The sequence below is a fragment of the Nomascus leucogenys genome, chromosome 11, assembly GCF_006542625.1.
Source record: "Nomascus leucogenys isolate Asia chromosome 11, Asia_NLE_v1, whole genome shotgun sequence".
In the NCBI taxonomy this organism is placed as follows: Eukaryota; Metazoa; Chordata; class Mammalia; order Primates; family Hylobatidae; genus Nomascus; species Nomascus leucogenys.
The window spans coordinates 55522872-55545768 of NC_044391.1; the positions used below are offsets into that span (position 1 = coordinate 55522872).

Here is a 22897-nt window from a genome sequence, read left to right on the forward strand (position 1 = left end):
AAAAGTTTGTTTGAGGCCGGGCGCAGTGGCTCACACCTGTAATCCCAGCACTTTGGGAGGCCAAGGCGGGCTGATCACCTGAGGTTGGGAGTTTGAGACCAGCCTGACCAACATGGAGAAACCCCGTCTCTACTAAAAATACAAAATTGGCCGGGTGTGGTGGCGCATGCCTGTAGTCCAGCTACTTGGGAGGCACAGGTTGTAGTGAGCTGAGATTGTGCCACTGCACTCCAGCCTGGGTAACGAAGTAAGACTCTGTCTCAAAAAAAAAAAAAAAAAAAAAGTAGTTTGTTTGAACTCTTTTGAGACGGAGTCCCGCTCTGTCACCCAGGCTGGACTGCAATGGCATGATCTCAAATCGCTGTAGCCTCCGCCTCCTGGGTTCAAGCTATTTTCCTGCCTCAGCCTCCCAAGTAGCTGGGATTACAGGCACCTGCAGCCATACTTGGCCAATTTTTGTATGTTTAGTAAAGACGGGTTTCACCGTGTTGGCCAGGCTGGTCTCCAACTCCTGACCTCAAGTGATCTGCCTGCCTTGGCCTCCCAAAGTGCTGGAATTACAGGTGTGAGCCACTGTGCCCTTGTTTGAACTCTTGATCTGTCCATCTGTTGGGTTAACTTAGTAAATAAAGTCAAAGAAACTTTCCTTCTGTTTAGTGAGGATAGGTATATCGCTAGGGAGTAGAGGGTCTCTTGAGATTATGAGAGAATGAGATCTTTTTATTTATGTGCCAAATTTTAGAAAATCCTTCCTGGGGGAAAGACACCCGAGGAGCCTACCTGATTTCAGATGTTTTCTAATCCTGAGGCTGAGCTTCTGATGACTGGTGATAAGATGTGAGGGGGAGGTGGAGAAAGAGAAAATAACTGTTAAATTGGGCTAAATAAAGTGGTAGGGTTTAGGTTCTGATAGGAAAATATATAGACTCTTATACTGAGCAGTGTTGGACATGAATGTTACAAAACACCTAGGATAATGGCCAGCTCCAACTCATGGTAAACTGAAATATTCTCTCATTCCCAGGCAGACATCATGAGTTTCATAGATGCTTGGAAAATGTCCACAGCATCTCTCTTAGAGAGTTGACCATGGCTGTCACCTTGATTCACCTGTTTTAAGAATCATTTCACGGCCGGGTGCGGTGGCTCACACTTGTAATCCCAGCACTTTGGGAGGCCGAGGCGGGCAGATCATGAGGTCAGGAGATCGAGACCACGGTGAAACCCCGTCTCTACTAAAAATACAAAAAAAATTATCTGGGCGTGGTGGTGGGCGCCTGTAGTCCCAGCTACTCGGAGAGGCTGAGGCAGGAGAATGGCGTGAACCCGGGAGGCGGAGCTTGCAGTGAGCAAGCTCCACTGCACTCCAGCCCGGGCAACTGCACTCCAGCCTGGGCGACAGAGCGAGACTCCGTCTCAAAAAAAAAAAAAGAATCAAACTATTCAGAGCCTTCTATGGCTTTGTTGGGTGTTTCAAGCAAATAAGTTTTTCAGAAATACCACCCTGGCCCTCTTCCCCTTTCTTTCCTTGGTAACGTGTAAGCATTGTTCAGCAAGTAGTTTGGGTATCTTCTAACTAGGTGTTACTAGGTGTAACTGGGTGTTATTCAGTGAAACCTCAGTTTTCCATATCCCTCAACTGCCAGAATTGCTTGAGCATAGAAATTTGTTTTATGGGTGTTTCTTAGTGTTTATTTTATTTATTTATTTTTTTGAGATAGAGTCTCACTGTGTCACCCAGGCTGGAGTGCAGTGGTGCAATCTCAGCTCAGTGCAACTTCTGCCTCCCAGGTTCAAGAAGTTCTCTGCCTCAGCCTCCCTAGTAGCTGGGATTACAGGCACCCACCACCACACCCGGCTATATTTTTTTGTATTTTTAGTAGAAATGGGGTTTTATCATCTTGGCCAGGCTGGTGTTGAACTCCTGACCACCTGATCCACCCGCCTCAGCCTCCCAAAGTGCTGGGATTATAGGTGTGAGCCACCGTGCCTGGCCTCTTACTGTTTCTTTACCCTACTTGTCTTATGAGTATTGAGGCCCTGCCTAAAATTAAGTTTTTAGTCATTCTGGGTACAACATAGTATATGCTAGCTTATTCAGTTTCTTATGTATCTTATCTCTTTATGTGATCCTTAGTTCTTGGCACAAGGTTGGTTAGCACCTTGTGACCAATAAGTTATCATTTCATTCCCATTTACTTGGTGAATGGAGGCTAGTTTGTTTCAACTCTTTCCTTTGTCCTTGAACAGTCCGAAGATGATGAGAAACTGAAAAAGAGGAAGGAGCGATTTGGAATTGTCACAAGTTCAGCTGGAACTGGAACCACAGAGGATACAGAGGTAAAAATATACCTGGAATGCTTCATAGACATTGAAGGGAAATTAGAGTGAATAAACTGGAGAAATAGTTTCCCCACCTATTTATTTATTTACTTATTTAAGTCGAGTTGGGGTCTCTGTTGCCCAGGAAGTGAGAGTGAATAAACTGAGTAGAGAAACACTGTTTTCCCACCCACTTCTTATTTATTTATTTATTTAAGTAGAGATGGGGTCTTATTCTGTTGCTCAGGCTGGTCTCAAACTCCTGGGCTCAAGCAATCCTCTGCACTCAGCTTCCAAATTGCTGGGATTATTATAGGCATGAACCACTATGTCTGGCCACCCACCTACTTCTTAAGTGCCCAAATATTTTGCTTTTTCTTGATAACGTTTTTTCTGGATGAAGTGGCAACACTGAATTCCATCAATATACTTAATTCAGTGTTAAAGTCTGTTAGACTAGTGGCAAAGAGTATAATGTTTGGAATCAGGTAGGCTTGGATTCTAAAATTGGCTCTGAGCTGGGTGTGGTGGCTCATGCCTGTAATCTTAGCACTTTGGGAGGCTGAGGCAGGCAGATCTCTTGAGCCCATGAGTTCGAGACCAGCCTGGGCAACATGGAGAAACCCTGTCTCTACTAAAAATACAAAAATTAGCTAGGCGTGGTGGCACACACCTATAGTCCCAGCTACTCAGGAGGCTGAGATAGGAGGATCACTTGGGCCCAGGAGGTCAAGGCTGCAGTGAACCTGGATGGTGCCACTGTACTCCAGCCTGGGCAATAGAGTGAGACCTTGTCTCAAAAAAGAAAAAGGCGGCCGGGCACAGTGGCTCACGCCTGTAATCCTAGCACTTTGGGAGGCTGAGGCAGGCAGATTACCTGAGGTCGAGAGTTCAAGATCAGCCTGGCCAACATGGTGAAACCCTGTCTCTACTAAAAATACAAAAAATTAGCTGGGTACAGTGGCATGTGCCTGTAATCCCAGCTACTCTGGAGACCGAGGCATGAGAATCTCTTGAAACTGGGCGGCAGAGGTTGCAGTGAGCCAAGATCACACCACTCCAGCATGGGCTACAGAATGAGACTTGCTGTCAAAAAAAAAAAAAAAAAGAAAAAGGCTTTGCCACTTAGTATTAATAGGTTATAGTACTTCCTGAGCCTCAGTTTCATCATCTAGGAAGTGGAGATAATATACCTACCTCATAGTGATATTTAAGGAATGAAACGATTCTGTATAAAAAGGGATAGTTTTAAAATATTTAATAAGAACTGATTGTGCCTAACTCATTTCTGAAAAAGGACAGTGGACTCAAATGAGACTTCCTGTTCTTGTCACTTTGATTACAGATAGTTTCTCAAAATGAAAGAATCCCAGCACTTCAGGAGAGCAATGTGGGAGGATCACTTGAGGTCAGGAGTTGGAGACCAGCCTGGGCAACATAGTGAGACCTCATCTCTACTAAAAGTTTAAAATAAATTAGCTGAGTGTGGTGGCATGTGCCTGTAGTCCCAGCTACTCCAGAGGCTGAGGTGGAGGTTGTAGTGAGCCTAGATGGCACCACTGTACTCCAGCCTGGGCAACAGAGCAAGACCGTCTCAAAAAAAAAAAAAAAAAGTATTATTAGGCTGTTCTTGCATTGCTGTAAAGGAGAAATACATGAGTACATGAGACTGGGTAACTTATGAAGAAAAGAGGCTTAATTGGCTTACAATTCTGCAGGCTTTATGGGAAGCATGGTGCTGGCATCTGCTTGGCTTCTGGGGAGGCCTCAGGAAGCTTACAATCATGGTGGAAGGCCTTAAACAGCCATATCTGGCAAGAACTTACTATCTTGAGGACAGTACCAACAGGATGATACTTTATGAAAAGCTTCTTTTTTTTTTTTTTTTTTTTTTTTTTTTGAGATGGAGTCTCGCTCTGTCGTCCAGGCTGGAGTGTGGTGGTGTGATCTCAGCTCACGGGTTCGAGTGATTCTTCTGCCTCAGCCTCCTGAGTACCTGGGATTATAGGCGCGCACCACCACACCCAGCTAATTTTTGTGTTTTTAGTAGAGATGGGGTTTTACTGTGTTGGTCAAGCTGGTCTTGAACTCCTGACCTTGTGATCTTCCCGCCTTGGCCTCCCAAAGTCCTGGGATTACAGGCGTGAGCCACCACGCCCGGCCTATGAAAAGCTTCTTTATGAATAAGTATCAGAGTTAGTCTTTTAAATTAAACCCTGAAAATTTTAGAGTCAGATGAGCTAACACTCTTCACTAGAAAAAAGCCAGAGGAGTTTGTATTCTGCGAGGGGCAGTGGTCGGGAGTGCCCATGAAGGACTTGGTGCTGTTCTGTGAGTCACTTCCAGAACCAGAAGTCTTCCCTCACCATTCTGTGTCCTCTCCAGTGTTGTCTCCTTTAAAAGATCTGTGATAGGGACTCACCCACATACCACTCACTCCCTGTTCGTTCTGTTGGCATCAAAGATTTATATGCCTTTTTTGTGAGTTGGAGTCCTAAGGAATAGCTACTGTCTGGACCTGACTGCTCAGAAGGGCATCTCCTTCACCACTATGAATAGCATTGGTTAATCCTTTATCCTCTGAAATCCTCCGTCTCCCCATTGACTGGAAGACTTTCCCCAGCCTGTGAAGAGCCCATTGTTTCCAGGCTAGCTTGATCTCAGGCTGAGTGGCCCTCTCTGCTTCAGGAATCTTCCCATTTTCTACCACTGTTCTTCTCTCTGTCCCTCGCCCCCAATAATCTTCTTTACTCCTCACCCTCCTTACCCATTAAACTTTCCAGCTCCTACTGGATAACTGGAAGGATTGGAGAGATTCAGGAATGAAATCTCTAGCTACCAAGCTCAAGTCTGGGCCATCCTTCCTTCTCGGGCCTTGTGACAGTTCATGTGAGTTTGGATTAAAGCAGCCAGGAACCCAGGCAACTATTGTCTTCAGTCTAATTTTTTTCTTCTTGCTTCTTCTTTATAGGCAAAGAAGAGGAAAAGAGCAGAGCGCTTTGGGATTGCCTGATGAAAAGTTCCTGATACTTTCTGTTCTCCAGTGTTTTCCATTTCTCTCATTCTTCTTGGTCACATATATGCCTAAATGCACAGTCATGTGCCTACGTCCTGCCTCGCAATGAGGGAGCATGTACCCCAGGTACATCTGTGAACTGCAGCAGCAGTTTGACTTATTGCTGTTTCAGCTTTAAGGTTGTTGTGTTTTTGTTTTTGATTATGTTGCTTGTTAATAAAAAAAAAAATAGAAAAGAGAACAATGTGTTTTATTAGGTGCTCCTTTGATTTATTGGAGCCAGATTAGACCAGATAAGGGGAGCTTTAGGAGCAAATATTATAGAGAATTGGCCATAACACCTTTATCCCTTAGAAGAGAAGACAAGGAAAAGGATTGAGTTTACCTTTTAAGCCTATTTATTCCCTTCTGTCATACTCACAAGCGTTTTTTATCCTCTGTGAAGAGGTTAAGTTACCCACCCACCAAGTCTTTGCTCCAGCAGCTTGTAGTGACCCGCTGAAATAAAACAGAGAACATGGGAGGTTTTAGGTGTTGCAAAGGACATAAATACAAGGGCAGTGATTAGTAGCCTTCTGTTATTAGCTAATAATGCAGACTTTTTCTTGGATAAAATGGAGTCCAGGTTCCCACATTAAAGGAAAAGGGCCCTGATTTCAAGGGTGATGTGATACGATACTATGTTGGTCAGTCAGTTCAGGAAGGGAGATGGGCTGGATATCCCTCAGAGACAGAAGAAATTTTGTATGCAGAATCAAAGCATGACAGAGGATGTCAGAGCTGTTACGCATTGTTAGCTAAGTCATTGGGAACATAAGCAGTGGAACTGGAGGCTTCAAGTTCATGTAGATCTGAAATCTGCTTAATCTTTTTGGATATGTTATTGCAGAGTTTCTCCTCTTAATCTTTATATAAGCTTGGTTTTTGTTTGAGTTATTTTTGGTAATAAGACTTAGGAGCCTGGCACCTTACCTGAAAACTTTGGTACTATGATCAGGTCCCATGTTGCTGTGGTGTAATCCTTTATCCTTATTTCTACTAAAACCTGTCTGGTTTTGTGCTTAATGAAATGGTAATAGTTTGATCACCTTTCTAATGTCAAGATATCTCTTTATTTCTCTAAAGTCTCTGGTTGGTGAGGAAGGCAGGGACCTAAAGTTTAGATACTTTAGAAAAAGTGTGCCTTGGAGAGCAGATCCAAAAACTGCTGCCCATTTGTTGTGAAGTTTGCCCCATTCTGAGACTTGGAGAAGTGAACAAAAGGGAATGCTGGTTAAATTTTTGACACCTCTTCAACCAAATAAACCTTACAATTGGAATGACCTTCCCTTTTTCCCTCTTTGCTGTCTACCTCCCTTTTCTTTACCTCAGGCTCTGATCTTGGGGCTAGCTTTTCCTCTCTCTACTCTGCCTTCATCTGAAAACAGAATAGATCTGATTTGTAACTTGAGAGATTATAGATTCACTAATGGTTTCTACCTGAATATGGTTTTAAAAAGAGAAAAATACATGAGAGAATAGAGCAGATGCTGATTATGAAGTGGAACAGTGGATCTTTTGGAAGTTTTCTTCACTTTGTCTCTTTATCCTCTATAACCTTCCAGAAAGATATTCAGCCTTACTTGCCAGGATTCTCTTCTTGAAGCCTAATTATTCTCCTCACTCATCTTACTTCCCCTAGATCTTTGAACAGTGTTTTCCAATTTGTGAGGATTTTTTTTTTTCTTATTAACCTTTTTCATCCCATTTCAGCAGCTGTTCCTGTGTTGGTCAGAAGTCTCTAACCTCCAAGCCAGGTGAAGTCCTCCCCTTCCTATCTCATTATAGTCATTCCCCACATACTCTTTGAGCATGAATAGTTCAGGATGCCTTTTTCCTAATTCAGTTTTAAAATAGTAATTCTATTTGGAGATGGAACAGACATTGAGGCTTGTAATTGTTTACCTGAGATCTTAGTACCCTTCCTTCCTATCCCCCAGTTTCCCTACTATAGCTGATCCAGCATCCATATGTGGTTAACTGATTCCAATTCCTGAAGCTGTGACATTCTCTGCATACCTGGAAGCTCTTAATGAGGGAGTCTATAAAAGCTGTGGGGAGAACTAGCTTCCTCAGCTGTAAATCTGTACTTTTTTATGGTTCTGTAGGATTGTTCTCTTTTTTTCCACTCTCACTCTAAACTGCCCAGCCCCCCCACCCCATCTCTTAAGCATTGCTGAAGATAGAGGCTAGAAGCTTCTGTGAGGATGAGGGCTGTAGGAAGGAAGGTGTGAATAAGGGCAGGACTTCTTGGTGTTGAGCTGAGTTCTCTTGCTGTGTCTGACCTGAGGAGTGAGGGAGAAACTTAAGGGAGGATAACTTTTTTGCTGTTCTCTTATATGAGGGCCTCTGGCAATGCCACTTATTTCTGATTATTGGAATCCCCCCAAAATTTAACGTCCCCTTCTCTTGCCATATCTAGACTTTTCTTGTTTTTCCCTTCCAAAGGGATTGAAAATTACAGGTTTCACATCTTTCCAGATTCTTTGAGTCCAGGGTGTCCCCAACTTTCTTGTTATCTCTTTCCCTTATGTTGTTCCTGTATTTAGGTTTCTACCTCCCGGATCACTTTTAATAGGACAGATTAGAATGTAATATTGTTTAGCAACTACTTAGGTTTAATTTCTTGTTCTACCACACTGCCTCTGAGACCCTGGGCAGATAATCATTCTCTTTTCAGACTGTACCAAAAGGAACCCATTGTGAAGGTTGCTGTGTGAATTGAGTGATATTCTCATATCATGTATTCACACTACAATTTGCTTACCATAATTTGCATAGTAATTATTCAATAAATATTAGCTTTTACTGGGTGATCAGGGTACTGTGGAAATACATATTTCTTTCCCTGAGTAGGTTCTAGCTAGGTGTGAGTGCCCTAGTTTGAACATGTTTGTGTGTGCATACACCCAGTTATGCAGCTGTATTTTGAGAAAAAGAAAAGGCAGAAAGAGTCCCATTCACTCCCTCAACCCCAGCTCACTGGCAGGAAAGCTGGACATTGTTGCTTTGGAGCATTGACTTTCCTGCTTCTACCCCACTACAGACCAGAAGCTGTAAATGCCACTGCCTGCTGATTCTTAGCTTGGGGCCCCTGCCATTTAAAATATAGGCAAGGTCAGAGTATAGCATAGCTTCTCATGCCTTCGGTTGGAGGATGTTTTAGGATAAAGAAGAAAAGACTTGTAAAAAGTCATCTTGAGTAGTCTTTTTTTGGGTGTTCTCTCAATATAGGAAACAAATGAGCCACAAGGAGAGAAAACCCATTTTCAGCTCAGGCCAAAGTTGGGGGTAGATGTGGGTATGGTTCCCTTGGGAAGATAGAATACATAACACTTCTGCTACTCAACCAGTTCCAGCCTCAGTCTTGTAGTTGGTCTTGGGTGGGGTCAATGTGCTGATAGAACTGATAAGACAGGGAAAACATGGCAGTACACTGAACCCGCAGTAGCGCTGTCCCCAATTCTGGATCAGGTTGATGTCACTGGAGCTTTCCTTATTTTTAATTTTTTTTAGAGACAGTGTCTTACTGTGTTGCTCAGCTTGGAGTACAGTGGCTATTTACAGGCCCAATCATAGCACACTGCAGCCTTGACCCTCTGGCCTCAAATGGTCCTCCTGCTGCAGCTTCCTGAATAGCTGAAACTACAGGAGCACACCACTGGGTCCTGCTTTCCTTTTTTTTTTTTTTTTTTTTTTTTTTCCCGAGATGGAGTCTCACTCTGTCACCATGCTAGAGTGCAGTGGCGCGATCTCAGCTCACTGCAACCTCCGCCACCTGGGTTCAAGCGATTCTTCTGCCTCAGCCTCCCATGTAGCTGGGATTACAGGTGCATGCCACCACGCCTGGCTAATTTTGGGTATTTTAGTAGAGACGAGGTTTCACAATGTTGGCCAGCATGGTCTTGAATTCCAGACCTCGCATGATCCACCCGCCTCGGCCTCCCAAAGTGCTGGGATTACAGATGTAAGCCACCGTGCCCAGCCAGCTTTCCTTATTTTTTAAAAATGTGAGTCAGGCAATATTCTTTCGCCATTCCCAACTGATATTCCCGGGGAATTGTGCTCTAGGTACATGGGAAAAATTTTTACAGTGAACTGAAAGAATATTTGAGATGCTATTTTAGCCACTCTTGTGTAACAAGGCAAGTTGGATGGCTATGTTGGTTTAGATTTTTGTCAAACTTCATTGAGGAAACCTAGGAACAGGGACTGCAGGAGAATAGGACACTAGCTGGATCATCTCAAGAGAACCTTTAGATCTTCCATTCTGTGGAGGCTGGGAGAGGGGTTTTGTTGTCTTTGGGACTGTTTTGGCTCAAGCTTTTCAGAGAGGGGTTGTTCTAGGTGCCCCGTTTCCTGTCCTCTTCCCATCCTTCCTTGGCCTGCATGTCCCAAACCTCATACCACCATGCCCTTAGTGTTTTCTGTCTTGCTCCAGGACCCCATCTTCTTAGTCATTGAATACGAGGTTTCCTGTCTCAGATCCTCTTCGCCTCCGGTTCTCCAAGGTGTAAATGTGGCACTTGATTAGGGAGAAGAGCTCAGCACTGAATTCTAAACTCTTTGACCGCTTTTATTTTTTTTTTCAGGTTCAAGTGCTGGATTGTGTCATGTGACCATCCCAAAACTCAGAGCACCCTATGACCATCTTTGCCCTCTGTCACATAACTTGAAAACTGCCTGATGGCCTTTTTGCAGTGGTTCCCTCCAGGAAGCCTTGATCTCAGTTGAAGAAGTTCTTTCCCAGCATTCCAGTGCCCCTGTCAGCTCCATACTCCTCAGACACCCTTAACAAAGGCTGTCATGCACACAATGTAACAAATACACAAAATAAATGATAATTACACTAATAATGATATGTTCAGAGGGGCACTGGCCAGGTCCACACACATCATAAGGTGGGAGGGGGTGCTAACTCCCACTGGGTTGCTGAGCTGTGCCCCCCAAGTCCCTTTACTCTGTGCCTCTTTGGGGGTAGGGAGGAACAGGGGAATGAGACTTCAGCTCACAGATTTATGTTCATAAGAGAAAGACCCCTGCCCCCCCTCCACCCACCACACACACACAAAGGTCTTTATTTGGTGGTATTTAAGGGGCTGTATTGTAAGTGTCCCCCATATTTAATGCCCCAGCTCTCTAGAATCTGTAGAGGGAAGATACCTGATGCTTATTGCCCAATCCCTACTCTGCCAAGATCAAGAGTCATTTGACCTTGGACGGAGATATCATCTGTTCTTCACTTCTCTGTTCCTTTCTTTCCACCAAGGAAATGTGAGTGGTGTTGATGGCCGGGTGTGTCTTGTCCTCCAGGATTGGGGCAGAAGGAAGGATGAAGAACAGGGCCAGAGAGGCTTGGGGTTAGCATAGCTGCTATATGGGTGAAGGCAAGCTGAAGAGCCTAACAGCCCTGCCCATTCCCCTACTGAAAGACCTTGTTTCACTTTCTCACTATAAGAATGGGAATAAGATGTTAAAGCTCACCAACATCACCTTCTCAAGGGTGGTCACATACCTTTGCCCCTTCCACCAACTGGCCAAGGGGGAGAGTCATGCTCTTGGGAAGAATGAGCCATCCAGTTTTGCTCACCAGCTTGGGCTTTACTTTAGTTCAGTACTGTTTTTATCAGACCCGTAACTGCTGGCTCTACTTAGAGTGACAGTTTTGCTGAAGGTTCTTATCCCCACCTCTCCTGACATCCTCTAAGCTCTTGCCTGGAGCCAAGAGGCCTGGTGGTGAAGTAAGGATAGGGTGTGGATCAGGAGATTCTCAACTCCTTGGCTTCTAGGCACTGTCCAGCTGGGAGGCAGAGGGGAACTTGTACTCTGAAGCCTGTGACTCCTCTTAAGCCTCACATCTCTTCACCACTACTCTGGTGCCCTGGTTATCTGTCCCACAGCGAGAGGTATTTTATGTCCATAAAGTGCCCGTGGTAAGTGCTCAGAATTCATCTCTTGGCTGTGGCGGGTGCTGTCATTTCTCATTCCATTGAGGGGAAGAAACTGAGGCACAGTGAGTCCAGAGGAGAATGGGTCAGGGTTGTGGGAGGAATGAATGGGCCTAGCTAGTGACTTGTAATGGCAGCCAGTCTCTGCCTGCTTCCTAGCCTTCCAAACCCGGGAGTCTCCATCCTTCCCATCCTCTGTTCTAACTGGCCTTGTCAGATGCTTTTCCCCACTGTACTTTTCCCCTCCCTGCTGCCAGGTACTGTTAGATTCCAAAAATAAAAGGAAAAAATAATTATACACTCTGCTTCCTTGTTCTCCCCTCTTCCACCCTGAGCTTTGGGGTTAGGGGACTAAAATGTCCCCCTTCCAGAATCCCTCCCACCTTGGTCTGCTGGCTCTATTCCCTAGCCCAGAGCAGTGATTTGGATTCAAATGCCCTGTAACCTTCAGCCTCCTTACTGCTCCTTTCTTGACCTCTCCTAACGCTTTGCAGACCCAGGGGACTCTGGGGTCTCTATACTCTTTCTAATTGACCTGAAGATAGAGGCTGGGAGCAGAGGCTCTTTGGTCTCTCTCTTGGCTGAGGGAATTTGGGCATAAGCAGGCTGCACCCTCTGGCTAAATAACTCAGTATCATGAGGGTGGACCTGAGGGTTTAAAGTAGCTCTCATTATATAGATCCTGGATGTTGAGGGTTCTCTCTCCCACCCCCCCATCCCCAGCTCTTAAACCCTAACCTCTTACTATTTCCATGACAACTGGCTTCAATTCAAGCCATTTGGCTCAGAGAAGGTTGAGTTAGGGTGATGATGGGTTAGAAACTAAACTTCATGTGTCCGCCCTCTTGCCCTTTACTCCCATTCCCAACCCTGGAGGCTTTATACAAGTGCTTAAGTGAGTAGGTGTTGGGGAGAGCAGGGTTTGGGGAATAAGGGATAAACGGGGCACACTGGGCAGGGGCCCTCCTATTCCAGTAAAGCCAAATACCAAAAAAAATGAAAAGTCACAATAAATAAATAAATAAAAATTCCCAAATCTTTTTGCCCCTGCCCTCACTTCCCTTTCCCCTGGCCACTGTTGGAGGGAGAGAAGGAAAAAAGAATGGATTTTTGATTTCTTCTCCGACTGAGTAGTCAGGGGATCTCCCCAAACTATACCAAGCCCCTCACCTTGCCAGTGGAAGAAAGGAGGCTTGGTGTGGGGCTTTCATTTATTACTCCATTTCAGTCTCTTTCTCAGTGTTTTGTCTCTGCCTAGTCTGTCTCTTCTGCCTCTCTCTCTTTGCCTTCTTACTGCTGCTCTTTTTGTTCCTCTGTCTCTATCACTCTGTCTCTACATCTCTCTGTCTTTTTGTCAAACCTTCTCATCTGCAAACTTCAAACACTCCCCACCCTGACTATGCCCCTCCTTCCCCTTTCCCTCAAACCCCTCACCCCTCAATTCCCACCTGCCTCCCTCTGTTGTATTGCACACTGCTTGGTCGGGGAACAGGGTGTGATGTTCATGGGAAGAGTGGAGGGAGCTCTAGGGCTTGGGGGGATGGGGGCAGGGCTGGGGGTCTTGGGGTAGGGTCTGTGGGGGAGGCATCCTCTATCCCCCACCTTAAGAGCAGCCACAGCGATCCACCACCATGCCAGGGATCTTGCCGTAGATAATCTGCTGCTTGTCATTGAAGTAGAGCATGTTGATTGGGGACATCTTGGTGGGGGTACAACAGGGCCCAGCAGAGCCTCTTGGATTGGCCTGCTGCACCAAATGGGTATGCGGATATTTTTGCATGAACATGTACTCGCACTGGCCGGAGCAGTAGTTGGCCTTGTAGCGCTTAGGTGCGATGATCCAGTCCCAGCCGAAAGCCTCAAAGTCCACTGTGAGGGGATATCGGCAGCAGCGGGACTCGCTTGAGTGCTCGTCGCAGTCCAGACCCAGGTTCCGCCGGGAACGTTTTGTGTTCTCTAGGACTCGAAGCTCCATGAATGGATGCTGAGGGTCAGGGAGAGGGGAAAGAAATGTGATATGGCCCTGAACAGTTCCTCTTCCCTGTTCGTTTCCCACCTGCCAGGGGCATTAGAATAGAGACTGCTGACTTCTCAGCTTTTCCATTGCTCCCACCCCCAGAATTTATCTTCTGCCCACTTTTCTTGCCAGCTAGCTAGCTCTCCTTCAACTCACCATCTCTAATTCTTACTCTTCTGGCAACCTGACCCCCATCAGCCCCTTGGCCCAATGCCTCAACAGCCAGTTTTTGTGTTCTCACAGCTCTTCGATTAACTGACACCTTTACCTTCAAATCCAGTTTTCAGCTGTTGTCTGATTTGGATCCTTGAGAAGTAATAGTTGCCACCCCACTCCTCAACTCCTCCTCTAGAATCAGCTGCTGACCCCAGAGAAGTAATGCTAGTCCCCAACCTCCTTCACATTCCTTGTCTACCTTTTCCAATGTAACCCCATCTCAGGGCCAGGTTACACATATCCACCACCTCAGGCCCCCTGCTCACCAGCCCCTCAGCTCCTGGCCCCAGGGAGGTGACAGCCAGGTCTGTGCCACTGGGATCAAAGGCGTTGATCTCGATGCCCCAGTTGCTCTGTGGCTGGCGGAACCAGCTGTGTAGCACTTGCTTGAAGTCGATGCTCTGCCAATGGCCTGAGCGTGAGTGCAGCTCAATCTTCAGTGAGCGGATACGGATGTGACGCCGGCCTCCGCCCCCTGCCCCTGCGGTCCCTTCCCCAGTTAGGGGTTTTAGTCGCAAGATCTGCAGGTAGACTGTGGCTGGGCGGGGTACAGGCCGTAGGTACACCCACAGCTGGGCCTTCAGTACCTTTGTGAACATCACCTTGGGGCTGAAGTGAAAATGGCAGCAGAGAGGGCTGCCATCTGTCTGTACTGCTGGGTCCGCTGATAAGAGAGAAGGGCACAGCATCAGCAAAGGTGTTTGTGTAGGGGATCAGTAGTCCTGGGTGGCATTGGCAATTTTGGACTTCTCAGCCTGACTTTTCCAGTTCTTCTTTACCCTTCTCCCATGCCTATCTTATACCATGTCTCCAGTACCTAAAACAGCACTTCCTCTTTAGGATGATGGCCCTATAAGGCCTTACTGATCTGTGTCTATTTCCTAATCCACTTGCCCTAATATATAGGTTCCTGTCTACCAGATAACCTGCAAAATTATTCCTCCACCACCATCCCTACTGTCCAACTTTTCCCACCATGTAAGGCTCCAACATTTTCTGAATCTTTGAAGCTCTTTATAGAAGCCATACCTCTTATCACACCTGCTGCCCTTCCATCACCTTGCCCCTATCTGCTCTGATTTATCTGCTGGACAGGTAGAGCCTGGCACATCCCTCCCCTACAAAAAAACACAGATGGCCTCAGTGAGGGGATAACCCAGGGTCCAGATAGGGAGCATGAGCTAAATTTATCCCATTATGTAAACCAGAATTCAGATCTAGGCTTCTTGCCTCACTCCCATTAGGAATAACACCCAGCAAAATGGAACTATCCAAGCACTTCCTATACATCTGTCTCCCCATTCTCTCTCTCCTAAGAAGTTTCTTCAGCTGCTGCTTCATCATCATCACCATGACTGCCCCCAGCTCTTGAGGAAAGGAATAATTACCTCCATGGTGTTGCCTCCTATTTGCCTAAAGCACCAGAAATAATATTAAATACACCAGATCAACTACAATGCCTTTTTTCTCCCCTGAGCTTCCTTTGGCTTCTCAGTCTAGTGCCAGTAGGTCTTTACAAAGTTTTAACATCCCAACTTTACATTTTGACCCATTTCCCCTTGCTCTGGACCATAAATTGATCCTTCTTGGATCTAATGGATGATTCTCAATAAATATCTGCCTCTGCTTCCATTCCAGCTCCTGTTCACTGCCTTTCCTAAGTCAGCTGGGAGTGCCCTACAACATGTCTCCATTGGACAGAATATGTCTATCCTTACTCTAGACAGGAAGAATCAGGAATGAGCTTCCAGAGCCATATAAGCAGGGTTAGGAAGTCTAGGCCTTTAAGTATCCTCCCCATGTCTTGAGTTCTGCAAAATCAGGATGGACTTAGGATGTCCTGTCAGCTCTTACCCACCCCCACCCTGGGAGAAAGAGGACCTTCTAAGTGAGATGAGAAAGTGCTTAATGAACTTCATATATTCAGGATATGATACCCAAAGTCTCTATAGCTTTTTTTTTTTCTTGATTATTCTCTGAGGTCCCAGGGCCCTGGTAGTCCAGTTATTTTACTGGCTGGAGCTTCAGTGATGGTGCAATGGAGTAGGGTTTGGGGGGTGAGAATTCAGAGATCAGAAGTAGCTGGGGTAGGGAAGCTACTAGTGAGATGGGGAGTGACAAGCAACATCCCAAATAGCATACTCTACAAATTTCAGCATAGGAATTGTCTATTTTCTTGCCATTAGGTACTAATCTCCATGAGAGTGGACACTGTGTTATTCATACTGTGTCTGTTTTGCTCACCATTGTAGATTTAGTGCCTCCCATAGTGCCAGACAGCACTCAATAAATACATAGTGAATGAACTCCCTAAACTCCCAATCTTAAGTTATACAGGCAAGTGCCTGAAAGTTCTTCCTGGCATCTAAATTCTGTTCTTTGGCTATAATTGAAGTGGGTTTAATCACTGCCTGATTCCTTACTAACCACTATCTAACCTTACTCACCAAACTTCAGTGTGATACAGATAATAATAATTCTTGCTTCACATGAGTGCTGAGCATTAACTAGAGAATGTGAAAATAGAAAACAAACCAACATTTGAGAAGCTACTACTATTTTCGCATTCTCTACTAAGCTCTAAACATAACCCTCCCTCTACCTAAGCTGATCCAGGGTTTGAAGATGAGGGCTACATCTAAGTCTTTGGTTCCACATACTTGTCCCAGTGGACAGGGGACAGTCAGTTCTACAAGGAGGTAGGACATAGGGAGAAAGAAAAGAGCAGGGAGAAGAGCCAGGGGAGAGACTGGAGATGGTGAGGGAGATAATAGAGAAGAGACTGTTAGAATTGAAGGCAGATTAGTAGATATAGGGAGAGAAATAGAAGTTAGAGTGGAAAGATGCATGGGGATAAGCATGGCAAACGGAGAATAAGTTTGGGAGTTTGAGAATCCTGATGCGGGGGCAGTGATAGAAAGGAGTGGGTGATGGTTAGAAAGCTAAAGGTGGGAGGAAGCTAAACCTAGTGGGGTAAAGGAGAGAAAGGATAGAAAGGGTACAGACGGAGGAACAAAGGAGAAGCAGGTAGAGCCACAGAGGGAAACGGGGCTCGAGAGAGTCCCCAACACACATATGCTGAGGTCTGATGGGGAGGAAAAGGGGCCACATCTGTGTTGAATTGATCGGGCTGGTGGCAGGCAGCAGGTCAGGTTTAGCAGGCGGCGCTGGTGGGAGAGAGAGGTCACTGCACTATTTTCAGCAGATGCCCAACCCCCTCCCTGCACACCACCTCCCCTTCCCCCTACCCTAACCCCCCCAACACACACACTCCCAACCATGGCTGGAAGGCCTAAGGGCAGGAGGTTGGGCTGAGAGGGCAGGGGCCTCTTGGTGTGGGGAGGAGAGAGAAACTCAGGGGCTGGGCTTGGCTCTCAGAAGGGCAGGGGGCTGGGTTCCCAGGATGAAGGCTTGGTGGGAGAGCCTGAGAGGGTAGAGGGAACTAGGGCAGGCAGAGCAGCCTAGGAGAGGTGGGGGCTGGGGTCTAGGGTTGAGGGCTGGGGGAGGGGAGGGAGGGGGAGGGGAACGGAGGCCATCTCTGCTGACAAACACCTCCCCCGATTAGCAGAGCACAAGTCTCTTATTAAAGCGGGTCCCTGGGGATTAGACTATAAAAGTCTCTTTTTCCTTTTCCCCTCTCTCCCTCCCCTCCCCTCCCCTCCACTCCCCCTCCCTCTCTTAAGAGCTCAGCTAGGCTCTTAAAGGGGACGTACAATACGTCCCTGGGGGTGGCACCGGACTGGAAGTTTTGATGGCATCCTACCAGCTGGTGTCCCCTCCCCACCGACCCAGGCCTCACCTGCACAGCCCAACTCATGTAGGCAGGGTCCCTTCACTTCGTGTATCCCCATTACCAGAGCTAACTCTGGTGGGCTCAGGCCTGTTGGTTAAGGGATGCTAAGGATATTTAGGGGCAAGGAGAAGTCCACAGCCCCATCACCCATCCTGGAAATCTTCACACACACTACACCACATAGACTAGAGTATCTTTTCTCTCTGTAACCTTCATCTTCCAGCAAACTCTTCATCTGAGTTCCTCTATAACTCTGTTTCCTAGAAATCCCACCCCCTACCCCTGCCCTCAGTCGACCTGAGACTGACCCTAGCTTCCATAAGCAGAAGCCTTAAGAATAGAAGGGAAACTGAGGAACCCCAGACCAGATCCCCATGCCTCCCACCCCCACAGCCAGTTTCCTGGTTCTTTAACAGCCCTGACCAAGTCTTGTGGAATTGAGGTCTGCAGAAATACCAGGGGCAGCGTGAGGCACTCAGCCTCCCAGATGCACACCTGGGTTCCTGTGCCTCTCCTATGGGGGTGGGCCACTGGGACTCCCCTCAGCCCCCAGCTTTTTATGACCCATCTGCCAATAAACCAGTCTCCCCCGTCTTCTGTTCACAGCCATAAAACCAAACTCTGTGTGTGTTGCAGGGGGCTGTGGGAAGGGGGCAACCTTGTCAAACCACTAGGGAATAAGAGAGGCCTGGTTCCCTGTAGTTGGGGACGGGGGGAGACCTCAGTGGGGGAGGAGAAGGAGTCACCTGACCCTAGAGAGAGCTGGAAAGGGGGGGGTGTAGTATTCGCCTGGATTTTCCAGGCCATAAAATTTCAAAGCAGCTCATGTCTATTACATGTTCATCTTCCGTTTGGTCAGGGGCTCGGATGCCTGGGTTCCCGCTCCCCCATCTACTACTTTCTCTTTTTTCCTAGGTCTTCGTCTCTCTCAAGTCCAGCTGCTGTAGGGGTGGGCGAATAACGGATGGAACACTAGGGTTTGAGTAGGCAATGAGTGTCCTTAGCCCCCAGCGAATGGAGTTGAGCTCTCTGAGCTCGGTCAGTATCAAGAAGGCACAGCTTTTCCGACCCCTTGGGATACCCGGTCTGAGACAAGGGTCAGGATGGAAAGAGTGCCAGCTGGGCTGCCAGGAGGTGTACAGGGCTCTGGGACCCTATTCCTGGGAGAGAGCAAACAGTTCTCTGCAGCCGGGTGGGCACGCTGCGAACGGAGAACGGAGTGGGGAGTTAGCGCCAGGGCCACTGGGAAGCAGAGAGCACTGCAGTCCAGCTGGGGCTGCGGGGGTCCTGCAGTCCAGCTGGGGCTGCGGGGGTCCTGCAGCCTCCCGATTCTGTTCTCCAGCCTCCCCACCACGGCTCTTCAGGACAGAGTCACTGCCCAGCCCCAGCTTCCCAGGACTCCAGCAAGGATCTTTTTGGCATACTGGGGGTGGAAGGCAGTATCTCGAAACCCGCCCCATATCCCCCCGCCCCAACCTCCGGGAACTAGGCGTGCATACAACTTTGCAGCCCATCTCCACCGCTCGAAAAACTTCTATGAAGTAGCCCCCGCTCCCTAATTCGTCAAGTTTTCGCAGAAAAAGCTTCCGGGCCGGGGCAGCAGGGAGCGCCCCGCTCGGAGCAGAAGGCTCCCTTCGCGGGGCCAGAGCCAGCACCCCACTGCTCGCGCCCCGCAGCCCACTTACTCTCCTGGGCCATGCTAATGACGGTCTCGGTGGTGGCGTGGTACTCGTCCTCCTCCAGGAAGTCCTCGGGCTGCAGCGCGTCGCCCTGGAAGTCGTGTAGGTCCAGGATCTGCTGCAGCGGCGGCGCCTTGGGCAGCAGCTGCTTCACCACCTCGCGGCTGATGTTGGGCGCCTCCTTGAGCCGCAGTTTGCTCAAGATCTGCGACTTGATGCTCTCTAGGCGCAGCTCGCGGCTGTGCTGCCGCCAAACGCACACGGGGCAGCCGTCCGGCTCGGGCGCCACGGACGGGGCTGGCCGGCTGGAGCGCTCCCCCCCGACCCCCGCCGCTGCCGCCGCCGCCGCCGCCGCCGCCGCCGCCGCCGCCGCGGGGCCCTCGGCCGCCTCCCCCCGGGGCCGCAGCTCCAGGGCGAGGAGCAGGAAGCCCAGCAGCAGCGGGGCCGCGAGCACCATGCTGGAGGGGAGGGGAGGGAGGACTGGGGGGCGGGGACGCCGGAGTCCCGCGGGGAGGGGGCGGAGGGAGGAGGGAGGGAGGAGGAGGGGGTCCGGGCGGCGCGGGATTGGGGGCTGCCCGGCCGAGGGGGGACCCGGGGGGCCGGGGGCGGCGGGCGCGCGGGCGGGGCGGGCGGGCGGCCGGGGCGGGCGGCTGGGGGGGCCCGAGCCCGGGCCAGGCCCTTTATAGCCCCGGCCCCCGTGTCGTCAGCGGCGGCGATTGGCTGCGGAGCCAACAAAAGAGGCAGCGCTGTCATCCGAGGCGAGAGAGGGAGCCGGAGAGAGCCGAGGAATAGAGAGAGGGAGGGAGTGAGGGAGCAAGGGCCAGAGAGAGATGAAGAGTCAGAGATATGAGGGGGCGGGGGGGGGCGGATATAGAGGGAAAGTCAGAGCCAGAGAGACCAAGGAGAATCAGAGAGATAAAGGGGGAAGAGACAGAAACAGGAAAAGGAGGAGGAGAGAGAGGGGGAGACAAAGGAGGAAAAGAAGAGTCAGGGGGAAGACGCAGAGGTGAGAGACTTAGCTAGAGAGGGAAATAGTGTGTCTGTGGGAGACACAGAACCAAGAAGGAGGAAGACTGGGACAACTAGTGGGAGAGTTAGAGCGGAGACAAAAATGGGGAGAAGAGGGGTACCACTAGATAGGGGGAGACAGAGGTCTACAGAGCCAGACCAGAAGAGATCGGGGGTCATGGAGATGGGAACACGGGCAGAGGAACAGAGGACAGACGAGTGCCCTGGGAAAGAGAGGTGGGGAGAGAAATCAGGATGGGGGAGGAGAGAGAGGGGCACAGACAGGGAGACACCAAGGGAGCCCCTGAGGAGGCAGGTGCAGGGGATTGGGGGTGGGGGAGAGGAAAGGCAGAAACTCCTGAGAGAAGGAGCCACAAGAGTCAGCCTTGGTGGGAGCACAGAGAGCCCAGGGGACAGAGGTGGAGAATTTGAGACCAGAGGAGCTCTAGCCACCAGAGGTAGCCCACAGAAGATGCTCAAGGAAGCCATGGAAGGAAGCACCAGGCTAGGCTCATCAGAGGGATTAAGGGGACTAGGAGAGGAAGAGGTCAGGGACAACCTAAGAAGGTGGAGAGGTGATGGGAAGAACTGAAACAGAGAGAAGACACAGAGCTGGGAAAGACTGTGAGCTTGAAACTGGTGCTTAACAGGGCTAAGGTAGTCAGCTGGCTGGAAAAGGCAGGAACTAGAGGCCACTGGGGGAGGGGTGGGAGGAGATGGCTGGAGGCTGCTATACTTGGGAGAAATCTAGATCTCTGGATTTGTAGCTGTATCTTTGGATCTGCAGGGTCTTAGAAGTCTGAGAAGGGGCTGGAGGCTGCAAGGGTGAGCATGGGAGACAAGTCTGCACTCAGATGCACGAGATGAAATACAGATGTGGGACCAGCCCTAGTCTTCAGGTGTGATCCTGGGCAGTCAGAGAGCACAGTAGAACCCTACTAAGGTGAAAAAATGTTTTGAAGGTGCTTAACTTCTGACTTCAGGTTTTCCAGGCTTATTTCTAGATCTGAAAGCCCTGGAGCAATAGTCAAATTGAAAATGTTTGGGCCAGGCCGGGCGCGGTGGCTCACGCCTGTAATCCCAGCACTTTGGGAGGCCGAGGCGGGCAGATCACGAGGTCAGGAGATCGAGACCATCCTGGCTAACACAGTGAAACCCCGTCTCTACTAAAAATACAAAAAATTAGCCGGGCGTGGTGGCGGGCGCCTGTAGTCCCAGCTGCTGGGGAGGCTGAGGTAGGAGAATGGCGTGAACCTGGGAGGCGGAGCTTGCAGTGAGCTGAGATAGCGCCATTGCATTCCAGCCTGATAGCGCCATTGCACTCTAGCCTGGGCGACAGAGCAAGACTCCGTCTCAAAAAAAAAAAAAAAAAAAAAAAAAGAAAAGAAAATGTTTGAAGGAATCAGGTCTTGCTAATTTCCTGGCATCCACAATGTTTATTTAATAAATGGATGAACCTTATTATTGGGCTTCTCAGAATAGAGGGTCATTGATTTCCTCTCTGGAATTAAAGCCCAATAAAATATCTTAAAGTTGGCTTGGCATAGGCATCAGGAGCACCAGACATAAGGATAGAGTTGAGTTGAGGAACTGGAGTAGAATAAGGGAAGAAACTGAGGATCCAGGTATGAGGGGAGGAGGTTGGGTAGGGGTTAGGAGGACCAAGCTGGGGAGCTTTGAAGAGACAATCCATTTCCATGGGTTACAGAAACTGAAAACAAAACAGACTGGAACAAAAACTTAGTCAGCTTGTTCCCTCCCTTGCTTTCAACCAAGACATAGGCATTTCAGCATTTCATCAAGTTTCTTCATCTATAATATGGGGCCACAATTCCTACCCTTAACTGGTTGTGGGGATTACATATAAGCAATCAATAGTGGCCTTCATGGGCTTCTTCTCCTTCATGATTCTTCCTTTCCTTTCTGACTTTCCAGAGCAGTGATTGCCTTTAGCACATATTCTGGCATATCCTATTTTCTAAAATGTTTCTCTGATGTCATTTCTTCAGCAAAATTGGAAAGGCTGTGAGAGCAAAGTTGGTGTCACCTCCTTCTTCTCCCTTAGAGAAGGTAGTACAGAATTCACTTCCTCACCAAACATGTATCTAGTGGCAGGTACAAAGATAAATGAGATGCAAAAGTAAGTAAGACTCAGCTCCCTTCCTCAGAGAACATATAAACTAGCAAAGACACTAAGTAGGCCGGGCTCGGTGGCTCATGCCTGTAATCCCAATACTTTGGGAGGCCGAGGTGGGTGGATTACCTGAGGTCAGGAGTTCGAGACCAGCCTGGCCAACATGGTGAAACCCCATCTCTACTGAAAATACAAAAGTTAGCCGCGCATGGTGGTGTGCGCCTGTAGTCCCATCTACTCAGGAGGTTGAGGTGGGAGAATCACTTGAACCTGGAAGACGGAGGTTGCAGTGAGCCAAGATCACGCCACTGCCCTCCAGCCTGGGTGACAGAGTGAGACTCTGTCAAAAAAAAAAAAAAAAAAAGAAGAAGAAAGAAGGAAGGAAGAAAGAAAGAAAAAGAAAAGAAAAGAAGACATTAAGTAAACAGGACCAGCCAGAACTCTAGGCCAGATGCCTCCTGCGTATCTCAATCTGGATGTTTCATGGCACTTCAAATATCACAGGTTAGAGAACTTCTTTCTCCCTAAAATGTGTCCCATCCTGCAGCTTTTCATTTTAGTGAATGACAATCATCCAGGCTAGAAATCTGAATGTCTTGTTTCACCCTTGTCCTCTTGACCATTTCTGAATCTTCGCACAGGTTGTTTCTTCTTCCTGCAACAACTCCCCCTACTACTTCCACTCTCTTCCACCCACCAATCTCTTGGCCAAGTTTACTTTTTCT

At 48.3% G+C, this 22897-nt stretch overlaps 2 protein-coding genes across 4 annotated transcripts in view; one reads left to right on the plus strand and one right to left on the minus strand.

The window, feature by feature from the left end:
* The window catches only part of SARNP (SAP domain containing ribonucleoprotein), a 66790-nt gene extending 56557 nt beyond the window's left edge, over positions 1-10233 (plus strand). Inside the window, exons 10-12 of one of the 2 annotated variants that reach the window (XR_004032296.1) lie at positions 2251-2340; positions 5294-5464; positions 9970-10233. Coding sequence is in view for 1 of the 2 variants with exons in the window: in XM_030822490.1 (XP_030678350.1) it covers positions 2251-2340; positions 5294-5335 (132 nt within the window). In the remaining variant the exon portion in view is untranslated. Of the gene's footprint in view, positions 1-2250; positions 2341-5293; positions 5580-9969 lie in introns of those variants that run through there. The other variant, XM_030822490.1, reaches the window with a different exon arrangement.
* GDF11 (growth differentiation factor 11) lies at positions 5683-19541 on the minus strand. 2 transcript variants are annotated; one of them, XM_030822489.1, is made up of 4 exons: positions 19037-19541; positions 13825-14222; positions 12928-13309; positions 5683-5836 (listed from the first exon to the last, which is right to left on the minus strand). In XM_030822489.1, the coding sequence occupies exons 1-3, from the start codon at positions 19485-19487 to the stop codon at positions 12929-12931; spliced, it is 1230 nt and encodes a 409-aa protein (XP_030678349.1). In that variant the 5' UTR covers positions 19488-19541; the 3' UTR covers positions 5683-5836; position 12928. The 2 variants fall into 2 exon arrangements, with proteins under 2 accessions (XP_030678349.1, XP_012365637.2); XM_012510183.2 differs by lacking the exon at positions 5683-5836 and having other exon boundaries at positions 10461-13309.
* Between the last annotated feature and the right edge of the window lie 3356 nt (positions 19542-22897).